The 18,320-nt window shown below is 49.8% G+C and overlaps 1 protein-coding gene across 1 annotated transcript in view; it reads right to left on the bottom strand.

The window, feature by feature from the left end:
* The window catches only part of MROH2A (maestro heat like repeat family member 2A), a gene marked incomplete at both ends in the record, with an annotated part of 32,003 nt that extends 14,582 nt beyond the window's left edge, over positions 1-17,421 (bottom strand). The window contains 22 exons of the mRNA XM_080933437.1: positions 532-654; positions 1,605-1,757; positions 2,873-2,995; positions 3,157-3,276; positions 4,015-4,122; positions 4,558-4,610; positions 4,879-5,020; positions 5,538-5,578; positions 6,645-6,792; positions 7,714-7,824; positions 8,090-8,209; positions 8,896-8,972; positions 10,157-10,270; positions 10,370-10,448; positions 10,609-10,701; positions 11,456-11,599; positions 12,114-12,265; positions 13,274-13,372; positions 14,862-15,024; positions 15,178-15,309; positions 17,086-17,267; positions 17,343-17,421. Coding sequence (XP_080789563.1) covers positions 532-654; positions 1,605-1,757; positions 2,873-2,995; positions 3,157-3,276; positions 4,015-4,122; positions 4,558-4,610; positions 4,879-5,020; positions 5,538-5,578; positions 6,645-6,792; positions 7,714-7,824; positions 8,090-8,209; positions 8,896-8,972; positions 10,157-10,270; positions 10,370-10,448; positions 10,609-10,701; positions 11,456-11,599; positions 12,114-12,265; positions 13,274-13,372; positions 14,862-15,024; positions 15,178-15,309; positions 17,086-17,267; positions 17,343-17,421 — 2,556 coding nt within the window. The remainder of the gene's footprint in view (positions 1-531; positions 655-1,604; positions 1,758-2,872; positions 2,996-3,156; positions 3,277-4,014; positions 4,123-4,557; positions 4,611-4,878; positions 5,021-5,537; positions 5,579-6,644; positions 6,793-7,713; positions 7,825-8,089; positions 8,210-8,895; positions 8,973-10,156; positions 10,271-10,369; positions 10,449-10,608; positions 10,702-11,455; positions 11,600-12,113; positions 12,266-13,273; positions 13,373-14,861; positions 15,025-15,177; positions 15,310-17,085; positions 17,268-17,342) is intronic.
* Positions 17,422-18,320: the final 899 nt, after the last annotated feature.

Here is an 18,320-nt window from a genome sequence, read left to right as displayed (position 1 = left end):
TTGTCAGCCATGACGATATTTGGGGGCCAAGGGTTGGCTGATGCATAGGCTGAATCAACCTGTAGACAGTTGACTCTAAACTTGACTGAGGTTCTGTGTAAATAATTCTCTAGCCCTGCTTCTAAGTGACTTCAGTCTGCTAAGCCTCTTCCTATGGAAAAGCACTGGAGCTATGTCTCTCATCAGCTCACTCCCACCCATCCCCAGTGGGCCTTTGTCTATTGGTCCCCGAGCTGTCTCTCATCAGCTCACTCCCACCCATCCCCAGTGAGCCTCTGTCTATTGGTCCCTGAGCCAACCTCTTCTGGGCATCATTAGGCACAGGTCAAACAAGGTCCTGCACTAACTTTCATACTCTTTTGGGACCTTAAACCCTCCATGATAAACCAAAGCTGTACTTAGAGCCTATCATTCAGCAGTTCAAATCAAGAGTGGGGCAGGAAGGCTTTACGACCCCCATAGATAGTTCACAGATATCCTCAAGAGTTAGACCCCAGGCCGCCCAAGACTGGGCAGCCCTGTCCCACTCACAACTATGAGGCCAGTAAGAGCAAACTTGTGGGCAAACTGGAAGTCCTCTGGGTCTTGGATGCTTTTGATGGCGGTGGTGACCTGCACAACACTCTTCATGAAGGCCATTTTGAGGTTGATGTCCTATGGCCAGAGGAAGAATGTGATGGAGAACCTGTTTGCAAGGAACTCAGGAGAGCCCTGAGCCATGCCCCTCACCCATGAATCCTTCCCTGTCTCTGAAGAGAGCTCCATGTCAGGGGTGCTCTGAGTGACAGCCCCCTCACCTGTCCTTCAACCACAGTAAACCGTGGTTTTGAAAATGGCCACAGTGGTCATTTTTATGTTCTGTGCATCTTTTCATGATTCACATTCATGTGCGTGTGCGTGCGTGCGTGCGTGCGTGCGTGCGTGCGTGCGTGCGTGTGTGTGTGTGTGTGTGTGTGTGTGTGTGTGTTTGTGCATGTAGAAGCCAGTCACTGTATTTGTTGAGACAGTCTCTGCCTAGTCTCTGCCTAGGCCTGGAGATTACAATTCGGTCAGACTGGATGGATCCTGCTATCCTCATGATAAAATGATCCACCCCCTCAACACTAAGATTATAGATGTTTGCCACCATAATTAGCTTTTACATCCACGGAAGCTGGGGATTCGAACTTAGGTCCTTATGCTTGTATGCAGCAAGCACTTTCAGAGACAGAGTCACCTCCCGACCTCTCACTATATGTATTTTATACCACATGTTTAAAAAACAAATTCTTCCACTGTCATCGACCTTGACATTCCAAGAACGTATCCCACACCTTTGTGCCTTTATGAAGACTGCCCACTTTTCTTCTTTATGAAAGTGAGTAGACCAGAAGGGAGGGTGGGAGAGTGGGGGAGTGTGGGAAGAACTGGGGCTCGCTTTGTACTTCTGGGGATTCACGGTCACCTGCAGCACTCAGGGGAGGGCTGCTTTATCCACCCATGCATGACCCCAAAGCTCAGGCGTGAACACTGGATTCCCAGGGCACAACCAGTCAGGACTCCAGCTGTCTCCTGAGTGTAGTGTCCCGTGAACAAGGCAGACTGACTCCTTGTATGTGGGCTACCTGGCAGCTGCTGGAATAATGGTGGATGATCTTAGCGGTGATGGGGTTATCCACGTGGGTGAGGAGCATTTGGGGGTGGCAGTAAGAAGACACACAGCTGTACATCACCATTAGGGCGCTCTTGACGGTCTCTCGCCTCCAGGGGTGGTCCTTCTGCAGGATAGCGAAAGCAGATACAGGGATGGGGAGATGCCTCCGTGGTAAAAATGTTTGTCACACAGTGTGAGGACAGGGAGAAGGTTAGATTCTCAGTGTGACAGCCCAGTTGTATTCTAGCCTCACAAGATGGAGGGGGATCAGTTGCGAGGGACAGACAGAGGATTCCCCAGTCAGCAAACTGGCTGATCTGACTAGCCATATCAGTGAACTCTGAGTTTGACTGACAGAGCCTGGCTCAGTGACTAAGAGTGAATGAGGATGGCTCCTGACACCGAACTAAGGCCTCCACATGTGTGCACATACCTGCATACATGTCACCCACACATACACCCACACAGGTGCAAGCATGCATATTTACATATCCATACACACGGACATGAAAAATGGGGGGAAATTAAAAAGAGGGGAGCAGGGAGTGTTCACCCAAAGGGAGCAGGAGCTGGGCTGGCTGTGTGAGAGACAGTCTGATTGAAGAAGCTGCCTGTTCATTTCCTTGAGCACTTAGATTTGCAATCTTATTGGGTACCAATTACATACCAGAGAGTAGGCAGGAGAAAGTGAACCAGACAAAGAATCTACCCACCCTGAGAAGCTTCAGTCCAGTGGCACATGCAGAGGAAGCTTGCATGGACATCCCTAAACAGACTAATTGCACAGGACATATTTAGGCAGCTGGGCAGGAACCATGTTACCGTGGGGGGGGGGGCTGGCTAAGCATTTTATAACACTATTGAGAGCAGTTTGTTAAATCAGATTCTCGTGGTAATCAATGATGAGTTCATTAGATTCTTGTGGTTAGGTGTTCCTGGTGTTCATTTTGCCATAAAGAAGGGACAACAGGGGGCGGGCAATTTAACTCCCTGGCTGGTAGCTGTTGAACTCAACCTTGTTTCGTTGGACCTCACACTAGGACTGACCATTGGGAATGCTCTGCAGATGCCTTGGGGAAGCTGCCTGACCACCCCAGCTGTCTCAGCTCCCAGAGCTGTAGCTCCAGCCACAAATAGTGCAAGCAGTTGACTCCAGATGTTCCCAGCATGATCCTTCTTGGTTTTCCAGGAGCGCTGCCTTCAAGGCCTGACACCAATCCTTACAGCGAGGAGCCTTACCCTCCAGGCACCGATCTGCCAGGACTGCTCCGACTCCTGGATCCTCTCCTCAAAGTCATGAAGCACATTCAGCACTGTCTTTACCTGGCCCCGGGCACACAGGCCAAAGCACAGGATGACGCCCTTCAGGGAAGTCCAGCCAAGGTGACAGCAGGGACACAGATATATATATATATATACGTAAGTACACAAATGCAAGAACATAAACCCAAGTGCTGCCCCCTGCCCCCCCCCCCCCCCAGATCACAGAAATTGTAAATAAGATGGTTCTAGGGTACTCTCACCTCCCGGTCAAAGTCGTTGCTATAGTCTGTCTTGTACAGTAGCTCCAACAACAGCACCTCCACCCTGTCGGCCTCCAGGCCCATGCCTAAGGTGAAACCCAGGGCCCTGTATAGAAAGCCCTGGAGAGGTGGGAGAGAGGGAGAACCTCAGGTCTTTCTACTCCCATCATCCATCATGTGATGCTATTGGGGAACACTTGATACATAGTTCTGATTTCTTTTTTTACCGGTATTGATATGCATTTTCTACATCCTGTAAAAATAAATATTCAGTTTGTTCTGTGATGTCAGGTGTATTATATATTTTAACAGTGAAGGTCAAATCCTTTCCTAGATGAGTTTTATCTGATATGTTCCCACCCACAAACCTGGGCGCATCAGTTTTCCCAGCTACTTTCTGACACAGGACAGCACTGGCAAGAAGTCCTTGTTTTGATGTGTCAGTCTGATGGGATGGTGGCTTAGGGTTGTGGTGGAGGTGATGCAGAGTCTGGAGATGTTCCGCCAACTTAACTGAATCCATCAACATGGGATACTTTCCTATTACTGAGATCCTCTCTGATTTCTTTCATTTATTTTTTATAATTTTACAAAGAAAGAACAATAAAAAATATTTTACCAAAAACAACAGCAAAAATACACGTGATCATGGACCAGAGTGTGAAAGACAAACAAAAGAGATTTTTTAAGAGCCTGGGAAAAAAATCACTAGATTAGATTACTCCTTTCCTTTTTATGTAGTCATGGAACCACCTGGTCTGCCCTAAATAGGTCATAAGCCTCTCCTGTTCCAGGAGGCCCCTCCCATCTCTGGAAGCCCCTCCCTGTCTGAACTACGAGGTCCCTGTGAGGACAAACCTTCTCCAAAGAGGGGCTGTCGAAGGTCTCGATCTGGTTGTTTAGTTCTTTGCTGAGGCGCAGGCTCCAACTGGTCCCACGGGTCTTCTTGAGGGAGTTTCTCAGAAACTGGGAAGTCGAAAGACGGTGGTGGGCAGAGGCACGCAAACCTAACCTTGCTCTTAGCTGGGTTCGAGGAATGCTATGTGACCCCGATTCTGGGCTTGTTCTTTCTGGGCCACCTTCTCTAGATCTCCATTCAGTTGATGGACAGCCAACACAGAGCTAACATTATGTGTGTGTGGAGCATGGCATTGGCTTTAGATGTTGCTGGGAGGTCAGGACTGTCCTGGAAAAACAGGCTGTCCCTGCTGCTTTTCCAGGCAGTTGGCTTGCTCAGTTCTCCCTTACATGCAGACATAGGCACCATCCTTGTTAAGTCGGCTCTGACAGAGGGAAACATGTCCTTTACATGACACTAATCTTGTCCTCATGTCAGCCCCATCGAATGTCGTTTCTTCTCCTCTCCCTCAGTCTGGCCTCGGAGACAGCGCACCTCTTTACCTGAATCAGCATATCCTCCCAGGCTTTCTGGTTCCAGGTAAACTCAGTGTGCTCTGCAGGAGAATATGCACGGTCTCATGGGCTGCCCTCTTCTTCTGCTCCCTGCCCCATCCCCCAAGTAAACATCCTTGCCCCAGCATCTGAGGTCCTCCCCAACCGAGCTCATTACATTCAGTATGTCCCCTTCCCACATTTCCTAAGATACACATCCAGTTCTTGAGACCGAAGGAGGTCTGTTCAGATCCACCAGACCCCAGGTTCCTGTGATCCAAAGCACATGACTAATGAGTTCCCCAGATGCACACAGAGTGGGCACCTCACCTTCCAGGTACTGGACCAGCAGTGGGATCTCCTGTTCCCACATGTCAGCCATGGAGGGAGCAATGCTCTGGCTTAGGGTCCTCAGGAGGTTGAGCATGGCAATCCCACGGCCTTCTCCTTTGTAGGGTGATGACATCAGCACCTGGAGGGCCCCAGTGAGTCAGTGGATGAGGGGCCAGGCACCTACTCCCCATCTTGGAGTTCATTGTCTTCATTATAAAGAGGAAATTGACTGGGGTATATGGTTTCCAAAGCCCAAGGATTTCCAGCCTAGAAAGGCTCTTGTTGGGGACACTGCAGGCAGGAAGAGGATGAGAGGCCAGACCTGGGTTCCTTCCTGACCCTGAGACTCAGTAGAACATTGATTAGTGCCCACAGAACTGAGCCTGCTTGGGGCCGTGATTGGTGTTCTGGTGGTACTTTACAGCATAGGAATCTGAGAGCAGATCCTGGTCAGGTCCTCAGACATCTGAGCACTCTGTCCCTGATGTATCTTCCCAAGAAGGACAGCACAGACTTCCAGACACTATTCTGCCTAATGTCCAGCTTCCTCTGTGCATCCCAGATCCCTCCTCCCCCGGGACATGGACAGTGAGAACTTCGGGGAAGAGGTGTCACTGTGAATGGGTACATCAGGGCACAGCATGCCAACCACTCACCAGGAGACGGGCCAGCAGCTTCTGGGGTGCAGGCAGGTCCACTGAGGAAGGAAAAGGAACCCCAGATAAGGATGCCTGGCCCATTTCAAGACATGTCCTATAATCCCCAAGGGAGACACTTTGAAGACCATTTTCCAAAATTATTACTATTACCCTCACCCCAGATGAAGAATGGGTCTACCCAAGGGAGTTTCTCATGAAGAACATCATTGGCTCCTTCCAAACAGAAAGGAGACTTTTGCTCATGGGCCAGGAGGGTCTACATGATGTGTTTTAGGTTGTGGTTGTTTATTTTTGAATAGATTTGCCAGGGCAGCATCCTGTCTCCTATTATAAACATTGGCCTCTCTTCAACTAGGAATGATTTTAATTCCCTACCATGACTCCCTTCTTTCCAGTCGCTATGCGCTTTAGGAGCCATTAAGCCCCCCAAAGCAAAGGCACTCAGATGGATGGGCAAGGGAGGAAGCCAGGGCTGCTGGGAAGCTGCGGGTGTGGAGACCCAGGAGAGGACTCAACATTCAGGATTGAAAGGTCACAGAGAAGTGCGTTCACTTAAGCCTCTTAGCTTGAACTCAGACGGCAGGCCCTGACCTTTGGCATCCTTGGTTAGGAACGGCTCTCCTGAATCACCCTACCCTGTCATGCCTGACCCTCTGAAGCCCCTGGACCGTGAGAGCATCCCCTTGGGCCCACAGGTAGTAGGGAAGAACAGTGACATGATACAGGTGGGCATGGTCACACGTGTTGACTGTGCCAGCCCTGAGTGGGCCACAGTAGAGTCAGTTGACAGAAAAATGCCACACTTTCCTCTAGATGGCTCAGAGAAGTTGGGCAGGGCAAAGACCCATAAAGGCCACAGCTAGACCTAGGGTGAAGAGCCCCCTCTCTGCCCTGCCCATGGTGAGTGCTGGGGAGATGGGAACATGATGAACAAGCTACCAGAAGGGAGTCTGCAGGCTTTTAACCCCTCTCTAGATGCAGCAGGGAGGGTTCTAGACATTTTCTGGAGAGGGGGAGATTTGGTTACTCGGGTCTCTGTGACAAGGGTGACAGGGAGCCATTCCACCTGCCCGTTCCCACCATGGACCCGGGGATGTCGCTCACCATGCTTGCTCTTTCCAGCTGTTCCAGCCTCCGTGTCCTTGCCATGAATTTGGTTCTCAGCCAGATTTGTGAGGCTGATGCAGATGGGGGTCAGTGCCTCGGTGTAGTCGGTCTCCATGATGTAGCACAGGAGCCTCACCCAGAACTCCTGGGGCGGGAATGGGGAGGGGAGGACCCAGGACCAGTTAGAGGTATCCTCTGCCACCCCATCCAGTATTGGGCAGGCTCCACCCACAGTGTGGAGTCTTCCTGGCATCCCAAAAGTTATCCTAAACATTTAACCAACTTCCCTGCCCACCCTGGATTTTTTTTCCCCCAGAGGCATCCAGACGGCATCCACACAGCCTTGCTAGCCTCGTATCCACTCCATATCCAGTACATCCCCTGACCGGGACCTTCCTCTGGGTCCCATAGGCCTCTGAATTACAAACGGTACTCCAGGGGTGGCTGACCATTGTGATGCTCAGGTGTATTTGTCAACTTGGCTGAGCAAGTGTACCCCCATTTACTAAAACAAATGCTACTCTAGCATTACTGTGAACCGCTGCAATGAAAAGTTCACAAGGTTGCCCTTGAAAGGAGCCGAGAGGTCTCTCTCCTTTCTCTCTCTTTCTTTCTCCCTCCCTCCCTCCCTCCCTCCCTCCTTCCTCCCCCCCCCCCTCTCTCACCCTCCAGCCTCTTATCTCCCACTAGATAGGAGGCATCTAGCCTTTGGCTTCATGGACAACCAGCCGTTCCTTTCTTGATGTTGTCATGGTATTTTTTGCCCTGCCTCATTTCTGTGTCTCATCTATTCCAGTTAAAATCAGGTACACTGTTTTCTCCTATAACCTGGGGTCCCTGAGGTCATATAGAGTCCCCCTAGCTCAACTTACTGAACTGTTAGAATGCCCTCCCCAAGAGGAACTTTACGGTAATGCACATGCTTCAGGCAATAAGGTGACTGCTTCATATTGAGACCTACTGAAGACTCAGAGGTTGAGAATATCTAGGTCCCTCTGACAGCCTTCAGAACACAGCCAGGAGCCATCGTCACGGCATTGGCCGGCAAGGTGGGGAGTGAACTCACATTGGTCATGCCACTGATAGAGGAAGTTATGATCTTCACAGTATCCATTGTTACTTTGTGAACCATCTTCTCTTCCAAATCCCTCTGATAAAAGCATTCCCGGCGATTGGTCTAGAAGACAAAACCAGGGTGATCCTGCAGGCAGGGCCTTGCCAAGATCTCAAAAGCGGTCCTCCCCAGGGGGGTCCCTGCCCAGACTCTGGGTCCTAGGATGCTAAGGGTTAGGGTGAGGCCTCATGCCTGGTCCATACCCGCAGGACAACCATGAGCCTGTACAGTTCCAGACAGGTTCTCAGCGAGTTGTTCTTTGCTGAGCACTTTGCAATCTATTTCCAAAGTGAAGATGTCCCGTGGGATTAGCGCTGGGGCCACTCACCAGCTTGTAGGTAGATAAGGTAAGCTGGACAGATACGTATTTCAGACCCCAGCCTTTGATCTTTTCTTGGAAGCCGGACAGAACCAGCTGGCCAATGATCCGTAGGATTGCCATCCGTACCTGTGGGGACAGGGTAGGGACTGTTGGGGGAGGGCCAGGCTTCAGCACGGATACTTGCATCGAACAATCCTGTGACTTGAGACGGGGAACTGTAGGCACTCTTGACAGCAAGAGACTGATACCTGGCTACTCCCCATTCTGCCCATCACTGCTTTCCTGGTGGAACGACATTCTGCAGTGTCCTTGAATGAGTGTCTCAGTTGGGCCCTTCATAGACATCTCCATCCCAGTCTAACGTTGGTTACATGGCCTTAGCAGACTTGGTGGGGAAACCCATTTTATTTTCACTCTGGTCTCCCTCGGGTATACAGTAAAATGCACGACGGTAGAGGTGAGGCTCAAAACTAGTCATATTTCTTGTGTCTTTGTGGTTTCCAGATTTTGAAGACAGCGCTATCTAAATGCACATGCCCCGTCCCAGGTTCCTCAGAGTTTCTCCAGCCCTCCCTTCCCTAACACCACTTTCCCAGCATCCCTAGCTGCGGCTGCCTTGTAGCCCAAGACTGTGGTGTCCAGCTAGCTGAGGGTGTGCCTCGGAGCATGCACAGCTTTGAAAACCCCTGGTCTCGGCGACAGCACTGCAGATCTTACTTTACCCTGTCCTCATCCAGGACTAAGCCGAGGTCAGCTATTCTATCTTCCACCCCTTAGCCCTAACCACCCTGGCAGGGTCCCCTCCCTGTTACCTTGGACCGAGTGTCAGAGAGGGTGTTCTTGACGACCCGGATGGCCAGGTAGATGGTTTTGATATTCATTTTGGGGTCTGAAAGAGACAGACCAGCCTGGGGAACTAGGGCTCAGGAAGACACCAGGTGGCTTGTCCCTGACACTTCATATCCAATTCCCTTCACAGACCACAGGTTCAGATTGACTTGCTTAGGACCCTCACTGGTAGGCTCCCTCTGAGTACAACCCTCTCTTCCCAGAATTACATTCACACATACATGCATGCACACACACACACACACACACACACACATGCACATGTGGAGGTCAGAGGTTCATGCCCTCTATCTTCTTTAATCATTATTCTTATTTCTTTGTTCAGGACAGGAGCTCTCCCTGATCTTTGAGTTCAGTCAGCTAAGCTGGCTGACCAAGGAGTTCCAGGCATCCACTGATCCCCCATCCCTACTGTGAGCTATAGACTGATGCACCTGGCTTTTTACATGGAGGCTGAGGATCTGAACACAGATGGACATGCTCAGATGAGGACATGCTCAGATGATAAGCACTTTTACCCACTGAGCCATCTCCCCAGCCTCCCCATAGGCTAGTCGAAGGTTTTGTGTTAGCCCAGTGTTTTAATGAACGTCTTGATCCAATTATCTTTGGTTAATTATTGCCTAGAGGGTTGAAAGCAGATTGTTAAATCCAAGGTTTGGTTCTTGTTCAACTAAGTACTTAGACTTGTTCAGCAATTCGAATCCATCAGTGACACCTGAGGAGCTGGTTTTTTTGTGGCTCCTGGCTAGGAAGAGCTCACAGGCTGAATCCAGCTAAATCTAAACAATTTGTGTAATGAGGGTTTGTTTGGATATTTATTTATTTATTTATGTTATGTGTGGGTGTGGTCTGCTTGAATGAATGTCTACATACACACCAGATGTGTTTCTGGTACCTGCAAAGATTAGGAGAGAGTGTTGAGGGTAAATGTTAAGTCTGAGGACTTAGGGTTTTATATCTGCAAGGTTACAGCCAGCCTTACAACCAGCCTCCAATAGCTGGAGGCCAGCAGCAGGATTCAGGCTAACCCTGAAAGTCAAACACGGAGGGCAGGGGTTTGGAGGGGCCACGGTACTGATTAAATTCAAGGCTGATAAATACGAAACAATCAAGAGACTTGGCCACCCAACAGTGACTACAAATCGGATGGGAACCAGATAGGAACTTCACTGTCTCCCCCTGCGCTGTGACCATGGTGCCTGTCCACTCCAGCTGGCTCACCATCTGCGCTCACTACTGCCCTGATCAGGGCCAGTGTCCCCACACGGATGGCCTCTTTGCTCATCTCCACCTGGCTGAAGAAGAACTTCATCAGCTCCTTAGGGTAGGAGCGGGCTGCAGGGCAGAAGGAGCATGTCAGTCCAGAGGCGGGCTCTGCCTCAGTGCCCGCACTCAGCAAGGGGCTGGGCCTCCCCAGGTCCCTGCAGACCTCACCCAGGGCTATGAAACAGTGCACGACCTCCATCAGGTTCTGACTGCTGAACTGCTGCTGGGCTGGGGCCTTGGAGCACACCTAAGGAGTAGTGCACAGGGAGAGTGAGGAGTCCACAGGCCACATGGGCAGTCCAGCCCGATATGCCTGCATGCCAGCCGGGTAGCAGTGGGGAGGGGAAAGCCATGCCCCCGAGTCAGTTTCCTGCTGATTGCCTTGGGGATACCCTCACTAGCGTCACCTGGACATGCAGCTCTGTGAAAATGGGGTGTAGCAGCATCGGTGGGATAGGGGTGTTGGTGGTAACTGAAGCTTCTAGAATCTGCCTCAAGACCTGCAGAATGGATGGTCAGAAGGCTACAGGTGAGGTGAGACTGCTCCACTCTGGTTTCTTGCTACTCAAGCAGGCCATTGTGTTTATGGTAAAGGCTCCCCGGTCCCATCCCAACCCCACACCAGCTGGCTGGGCATAGAGGCTTGGTTTTCTACATGGTAGACTTCATCCAAGACTGCATTTCCACCATCCCTGGATGACTCTTGATCCCCATAAAGTTGGAAAGTACACTAGGGGCCACCGAGAAGGCCATTTCTACCTTCCTTGTTCACCAGAGTGGGGGATGAATCTAAATCTACTCTTTATCCACAACAATATATGCTCCCTAGTCCTGTCCTGTTCATTTCTGCTCCTTGTTTTAGCAGTAAAGACCCATGCACTGCACATTTGCTCCATCTCAGTGTGTATCAGCCCAGGTCAGGCCTACACTCAGAACCTGCAACATCTTCACCTCACACATTAGAGGGCACGAAGGCTGTGAAACCTATTCCACTCAAAGCTCCAGACTATGTCCTTTTAGCTGGAGATAAAAATCCCTTTGGGTATAACTGCTTAAGGGTCCAAATACCCTAAGGTTCTTAGTTATAGTAACCCTAAAAATCCACAGCAAAACCACTCCTGGACCCTTTGAGATCCTTCTATCTGGAAGGGCAGCTTATTTGCCACAGCGCCCAGGTCAGGTATGGTACAGGCGTTGGGCCGGCTGGTACCTGTGGACTCACAAGGATCAGAGTTTCTAGAGTCTGGCTCTCACCTGTGTGATGAAGAGGGCCTCCAAGCCACCCTGGAACTCGGCCAGCAGCAGGGGGATATAGTCGTACACCTGTTCCCTCAGGTCGTCATTAGGCAGGAGAAGACTCAGCATGGGCCTCAGAGACTTGATGACCCCGACTTTCACCTGCGTAGAAAGTGAGGTTCCCAGGGCCCCAGCAGGACCAGGATCTTAGCGACTTAAACACTCTCTAGCATCATACAGCTGGGGTATTATAGACAATGCCCAGGCCCCACCCTAAAGTCCCCGCCACGGTTAGTGCAGTGGGGCCAGACTCCGATGTGAGTTCTGCCTGTAAACAAAGTGACCTTGGGCAAGTGCAAAACAAACAAACCTTTCTGTGCCTCAGTTTTGTGGTCCTGCCTTATAGAGTTGGTATGAACACAACGTTCACAGTCAAGAGATGACCTGGGGTAGGGCAAGTGTCTTCAAGTCTCAAGACCTCATCCGAAAGCGCTCTGTGGGCCTCTGCCAAGCGCTAGCCCCTGACGAAAGCCTCCTTTCCCCACTCCATTCAGCATTCACAGAGTCCTAGGGTTTCTGGGGCTCCGGGAATGAGGCTGAACCCAGAAGTTTTCCAGCATCTTCTGGAAAGTGTAACCCAGAGAATACAGAGGCATCTGAGCACATCAAGTCTCACCTCAAGGTCCTGGTGGCGCAGCCACACGGTCACAAAGTATCGGTACATTGGGAAGAGCTTCACAGCAAACTGGTCCTCAGTCATCACAGGGTACAGGCTGTCCTCCAGGTGCCTCAGGTAAAACTGCACTGTCTCACAGAATGTTTCCATGGCTACCATCAGCAGGGCAGGCAGGTGGGGCAGAGGGTCAGGATTGGAGCCACTTCTTCCTGGTGTTCTTGAGGTTACTTGGGGTCCCCTCCTCTCTATTCTATTGGCTGTTTGCAGCTCCCTGATTCTGTATGTCCACGTATGTATGCACACATGTATGTCTAAGCCCCTCCTCTTGGGGATGCAGGATCAAAGTGGGACCACAACCTGTAGATTCCAGTAAGGACAGCAACAACGCAATCTCTTTTCCTTAGGCATCAGGGTTTTGGGGCCCAAACTAGTGTCAAATAACCAAATCACAGGGCCAGATGATCAGATGTAGTCTCCAAGGACTGTGGTGAGTCAAGCCCAACATGGAATATACTCACTACCTTTCATTCCTGCAACTGTCTCTCACCTTTCTCTGAAAGGCTTAAGTACAGAGCAAGCTACACAGAGTTACAAATATAACCATGGTCTTCTAAAATGTCCCCACATGTCCCCAAGGGGGCAGATCACAGGCTATACTGGTTAGCTTTTGAACATAAGCTACAGTTATCTTGGAAGAGGAAACCTCAACTGACCAAACACCTCATTCAGACTGGCATGTAGGCAAGTGTATGGGGCATTTTCTTGATTAACAGTTGATGGGGGAGGACCCATCTCACTGTGGGAGGTGTCACCCCTGGGCATGTGGTCCTTAGTTGTATAAGAAATCAGGCTGAGAAATTCTTGAATAACAAACTAGTAAGCACCCTTCCATGCCCTCTGCTTTGGTTCTGCTTCCACGTCCCTTTGTGCTGGATGTCTACTTATAAGCTAAAATAAACCCTTTTCTCCACAACAGCTTTTGGTCATGGTGTTTATCAAAGTGACAGAAACCCTAACTAGAGTGGGAACCAAACAAAACAAGAGACAGAGCAACCACTGGTGTAGAAACAAACCTCTCATCCAACAAACCCTTATTCCCTTCCCCATCTCCTTTCTCCCTCTAGTTAAAGCTTGGCCCACATCCCAAGTGAGACACCTACCGTTACAGATCACCTGGCGCATCTTGGCTTCATTGGCAAGTCTCAGCATCGTGAATATGGTAGCCAGGGTGATGCCCATGTACGGCATGAACTCAAACACTGTAGGACGTCAAGAGGGCCATAGGGAATCAAGGAAGGGGTTGAGAAGGGAGAAGGCAGGGAGGGTAACCCTACCACCTACCGCCTTAAGACTCTACAGTCTACCAGGAAACCCTTTGCCATCAATAATATGGCAGGAAATAAGGTGAGATGAAGCATGCCTAAAAAGAGTGAACTGAAATGGAGAGAAGGGAACAGGGAATAGAGGAGCTACAGAGGAGCAGGGGGGGGGGTGGAGAGAACAGAGAGACACAGGACAGGGAGAAGGCCAATATGAAGAGAAAGGAAGAATCCTGTCCAGGAAGTATGCCTGTCTCAAGGGCATATGTATGCCTCTTGAAGAAGACTCAGTGTTCTCTATTCTTGGGTGGCCCCACAGAGAAAGACAGAAGACAGGACTCAGTCATGAGAGCATCCCACAGGACATTCTAGAGTCTAGGCCCAAACCCGGCTCCTCCACTCAAGCTGAAAGCACCCGTCCACATTTCCTCACTGTCTAGACTCAAAGTGTGTTTCTTTCTAATGATGAATTAATTCTCTACTCTCCTTCCCAGCATGGTCCTTCTTTCAGCTCTCTGGTCTTAGTACCTGTAGGCCGAGGCCCACCCGTGCCTGAGGGCCATTCAATTGCTACCTCCTTTTTTTCTCAGCTCCCAGCCGGATTCCATCCCCTACATGCCAGGCGATGCCCCCACCCCTCCAGCTTAACTGTCTCCTCTACAGAAAGGGACATGTGGTATCTTGGTCTTCTCTGGATTATGGGTAGCTCCGACTTCACAGTGGTGCTATCTGCCCTCAGGAAAGGCCCTGTTCCCACCTTGGTGGTTAGGCCTTTTCCAGAACTGACATGGTAAAGACATTCCTCCTTCACAGCTCTCAGAAGCCAACCCTACAGAGAAAAACTAAGCCCAGCCCACTGTGTGGCTAAGCTCCATTGAGCTCTCCACACACGTCTCTCTCCCATCTTTCAGTCTCAGCTAGCTGTCTCACCAAGACCCTTTCCCTTAGCTGTTCTCAAACAGCCATCTTGACCATCCTCTTCATAGCTGTCATCTCTTAAGCATTTATTTTTCTGTTTCCTTGTGTGTGGTCCCTTCAGAAGCCAGGAACCACACGGGTTTTCCTCACCAATGGGACCCAGCACCCACCACAGGCTCATGGGCTCAAGAGCTCAGTATGCTTTCGCAGGTGGAGAGAAGAAGGAGAAAACAAGCAAAGAGACAGAGGGAGGAGAGACAAATCAGGGTAGGGGTGTGTGGGAAGGTAAAGAGGAAGAGAGGAGATACACAGACAGACAGACAGACAAAGAGAAAGAAAATCAGAAACACAGAAAAGGAATCTTAGAGGTGAGAACTAGGCATAGAGGGGATGTCACAGAGAAAGAAAGAAACGCAATGGGTGGGGGCCAGAAACAGGTAAACTGCATGACAGGGAGCAAGAGGCCAGCCCAATCTGGCCAGAAGCTGGGGTAGGATCTCAGATTCCCTACCATTGCCATTGGCCAGCTTAGCCAGAGTGACAATGACAAACTCGTCAGTGAGGTTGAGGGGCTTGAGATGATGCTGCAGTTCATACATGACCAAGCTGAAGTGGTTTCGGGACAGAGCCACCAGAGTCTCACTGGCCACCTCGGCGGTCTCGAAGCCCTCTGTCTGCAGGGGACAAGAGAGGCGCCGCTAGCCCCCTCCTGGTGCGATTCGGCTCAGTCTGCCTCAGTTTCGTGAGACAGCCTGGGCCAGGCTCAGCTGCAGCCCAGCTTCCTGGGCCTGCAGAAGGAAGGCATGGTGGGATCCAGGTCCCACTACCTCTGTGATATTCCGCATCTGCTTGGAGGCAATGGCCACCAGCCTCTGTATACAGCGTTCCTCCATCTCCCCTTCCTGCTGGATGATCTCCTGCATGATGTTGTAGATGTTCACCTTGCGCTGGGTAGAAATCTGGGAACAAGCATGGCAGGTGGCACTGGGGTGGGGCTTTTTCCCAGCACCACCCACCACCTCCCTTCTTCACCTGGAAAAGGGAACTGTCATTCTTCCGCCATCTTGTCTCAGATCTCCTCCATTTCCAGCCCCTCCCAACACTCCCTGTCCCTAGGATTTGCAAGTCATTTCTCTTGGCTCAGTCAATGGTCAGTTGGGAAAGCGTCATTTGGTCAACACACAACATCCCTTCACACACTAAACAGTATCAGGCTTGAGATCCCAAGAGGCAAGTTCACCGTGCCCTTTGGCTGGCCAACGGCTTAGGGGAGAAAACACATCTTTCTCTCCTGCAGCTTCTATGTGGGCAGCACTACACACAAAATAAGGTGTCCTGGTTTAGGATAAAGTTGGGCAGATAGCTTGTGTGCCCAAGGCCATATCTGCTTAAATTCGAGAATGACTCTTACTATGTGCGTATGTGTGTGCAAGTGTGTGTGCTTGTGTTCAAGTGTGAGTGTGTGTGTGTGTGTGTGTGTGTGCCAGTGTGTGTGCATGCAAATGAAGGCTAGAGGATAGCCTTAGGCTGTTTCTTAAATGCTGTTCACATTGGACTGTTTGGTTTTACTTTTTTTTTTCTTTTAGACATTGTCTCTCGATGACTTGGAGCTTGCCAGGTAGGCTGGGCTGCCTCCTCCATCCAGACCCAGAGATCCTCCTGTCTCTACCTCCTGATTGCTGAGATTACAACTGTGAGACACCACAGTTAGCATTTCTATGTGGATTCTGAGGATTAAACTTGAGTCCTTGGGTTTGCAAGATAAGCATATTACTAACTGAGCTATTCAACCATGGATAATTTTACATAGAGCATTAGGAGTGTAGGCTTTGAACTCTAGACACAGAGGAACAGTGAGACCATAGTAACTGTTCACTAAATGCTTCATGGCTCTAGACAAAGTTCTCAGGCTTTATGATTATCATTGCCCCGAAGTAGCTTTTTGTGATGTTTTCCTAAGAGTCTCTGCAACGTGAACTTTGATAACCCAGGTTAATGTTCATGTGCCACGTGCAATCTGCACTTTTACACAGAAAGAACAGTCAAAGGTCAGAAAATAATCATGTTTTCTTTTCTGTACTTTCTGATGCCTTGAGCAATGCCACGGAGCCTGCCCCTCCCAGTGGTAGCCAACTCCTCTGAGATAGTTCATCAGTTTCTTGTGTGGATGCTATTTGAGGTAGAAAACAAAATCTATTATAGACTGAATTAGATTTCCTCAAAATCTACATGTTGATGCCAACCCCCTAAGTTGAATGGCATTTTGAAGGGGACCTTTGTGGAGGTAACTTGGACTTAATGAGGTCAGAGGATAGGGCCCTAATCCAAAGGGACTGGTGTTTGTCTCTCTCCATAAAACAGTGGCTCTCAAGCCTCCTAATGCTGTGACCCTTGAATACAGTTCTTCATGTTGTAGTGACCCCCAACCATATGATTATTTCACTGCTATATGAAAACCTGAGCAGACTATAATCCCAGCCAATCCAGGGACCAGTCCCTACCAACCAGGTGCCTCCAATCCTGCCACACCAGACACAAAGATACCTCCTAAACAAATCACCCTAACCCCAACTAGCCCAGAGGAATATGGGTGCCTCTGGTGTCAGACATCTCTTCATCTCAGCCCTTAACACTCTGTCCATGGTGACTGAAAAGGTGTGCGGAATGGTAGTGGAAACCAAGACATCTAAATGATTCTGGTCAAAGAGGAGGTGTGGCAACTTAGGTGTCCCTACCTCTGGCACCTGCAGGCAGCGGATAAGAGCGTTCATCACAACACAGGGATCAGTGGTAGCCTTCTCTGTGATGATCACTGAAGCCAAGGTCTTTCGCATGTCCAGGCCTGGCCCTGTGGTGTCTGTCTTTGCTGATTCACTATCCATGATGTTCAGGAGGTTGGTGACTTGAAAGAATGTACCTGACACAAAGATGGTATAGGTGTGGTGTTGAGTGGCCAAGAGGGACCAGTGGTGTGGTGATGTGACTTTCTTACCATCATCCTCTGGCTCTAGAAGCGCCAGATGTTCTGCTTCCTCCAACATGTCTTCATTCAACTCAGTGGCTTCTTTCATGTCTCCTCAAGCTCCTTCAAGATGGATGAGATTAATACATTCTCCTCATGGCAACACTTTCTAAGATGACCTCCCAGGAGTTTAGGAGCTTTTTGAAACTCTTCCTTCAGGGTGGGCAGAATCTGTGGCTCCGTTTGAACCAGTAAATAAGGCAAAAGGAACAGGACATTCCATTAGATGCAATGCTTGCAGGAATTCCCTCCCTTAAGTTGCTTGTGTTGTTGGCAAAGGTGATTGGAATTGACTTCCAGGCTCACATTATTCACATGGGGCTCTTTGCAGACTAGAAAAAGACACTCTGCCATCATTGAGAGGAAAGAGCCATGATGCATGGTGCCTATGTGGAGACCACGTGGTTTGAAACTGGGGTGCCCAGTTCTGTGACTACAGGAACTGAATTGTGCCAACCATCACATGCACTGAGGAAAGGCTGTTGAGTGCCAAAGAGGAAAGTAGCATTTCCTACAACTTGGGTGCAACTTCTAAAACCATGAGCAGTGGACCCAAGCAAGCCACACCCAGACTCCTGCCCATGTAGAAACTGAGATAGTGGATAATTTTTTAATCTGCTAAAGTAACTGCACTTTGTCACATAGCAATAAATTAACTAATATACTTAGTAAAGACAATCCCCTCCCTCCTCTCTAGATATTACAAATACGGGACTATGGAATTCAGTCCTCTCGCTAACTCCAAGGGCTGTTCAATACTCAACATTTCTTAATAAATGACAAGCCAGAATAGAATCTGTTCCCCAGATTCTTCCTCCTCAAGGCCAAGTTCCTCAACCCTCAACCCATGATAGCTCTTCAGTGGGATTCCTGGGACCTAAACACTGGCCATGTCTCAAAGTCCTCACCTGGGTAGAACAAAAAATGTTGGCTGAAGAAGATCTCTGC

Source organism: Micromys minutus, assembly GCF_963924665.1.
Source record: "Micromys minutus genome assembly, chromosome: 19".
Classification (NCBI taxonomy): Eukaryota; Metazoa; Chordata; class Mammalia; order Rodentia; family Muridae; genus Micromys; species Micromys minutus.
The sequence above is the reverse complement of the archived record's forward strand: the minus strand, read 5'-3'. Positions and strand labels throughout refer to the sequence as shown.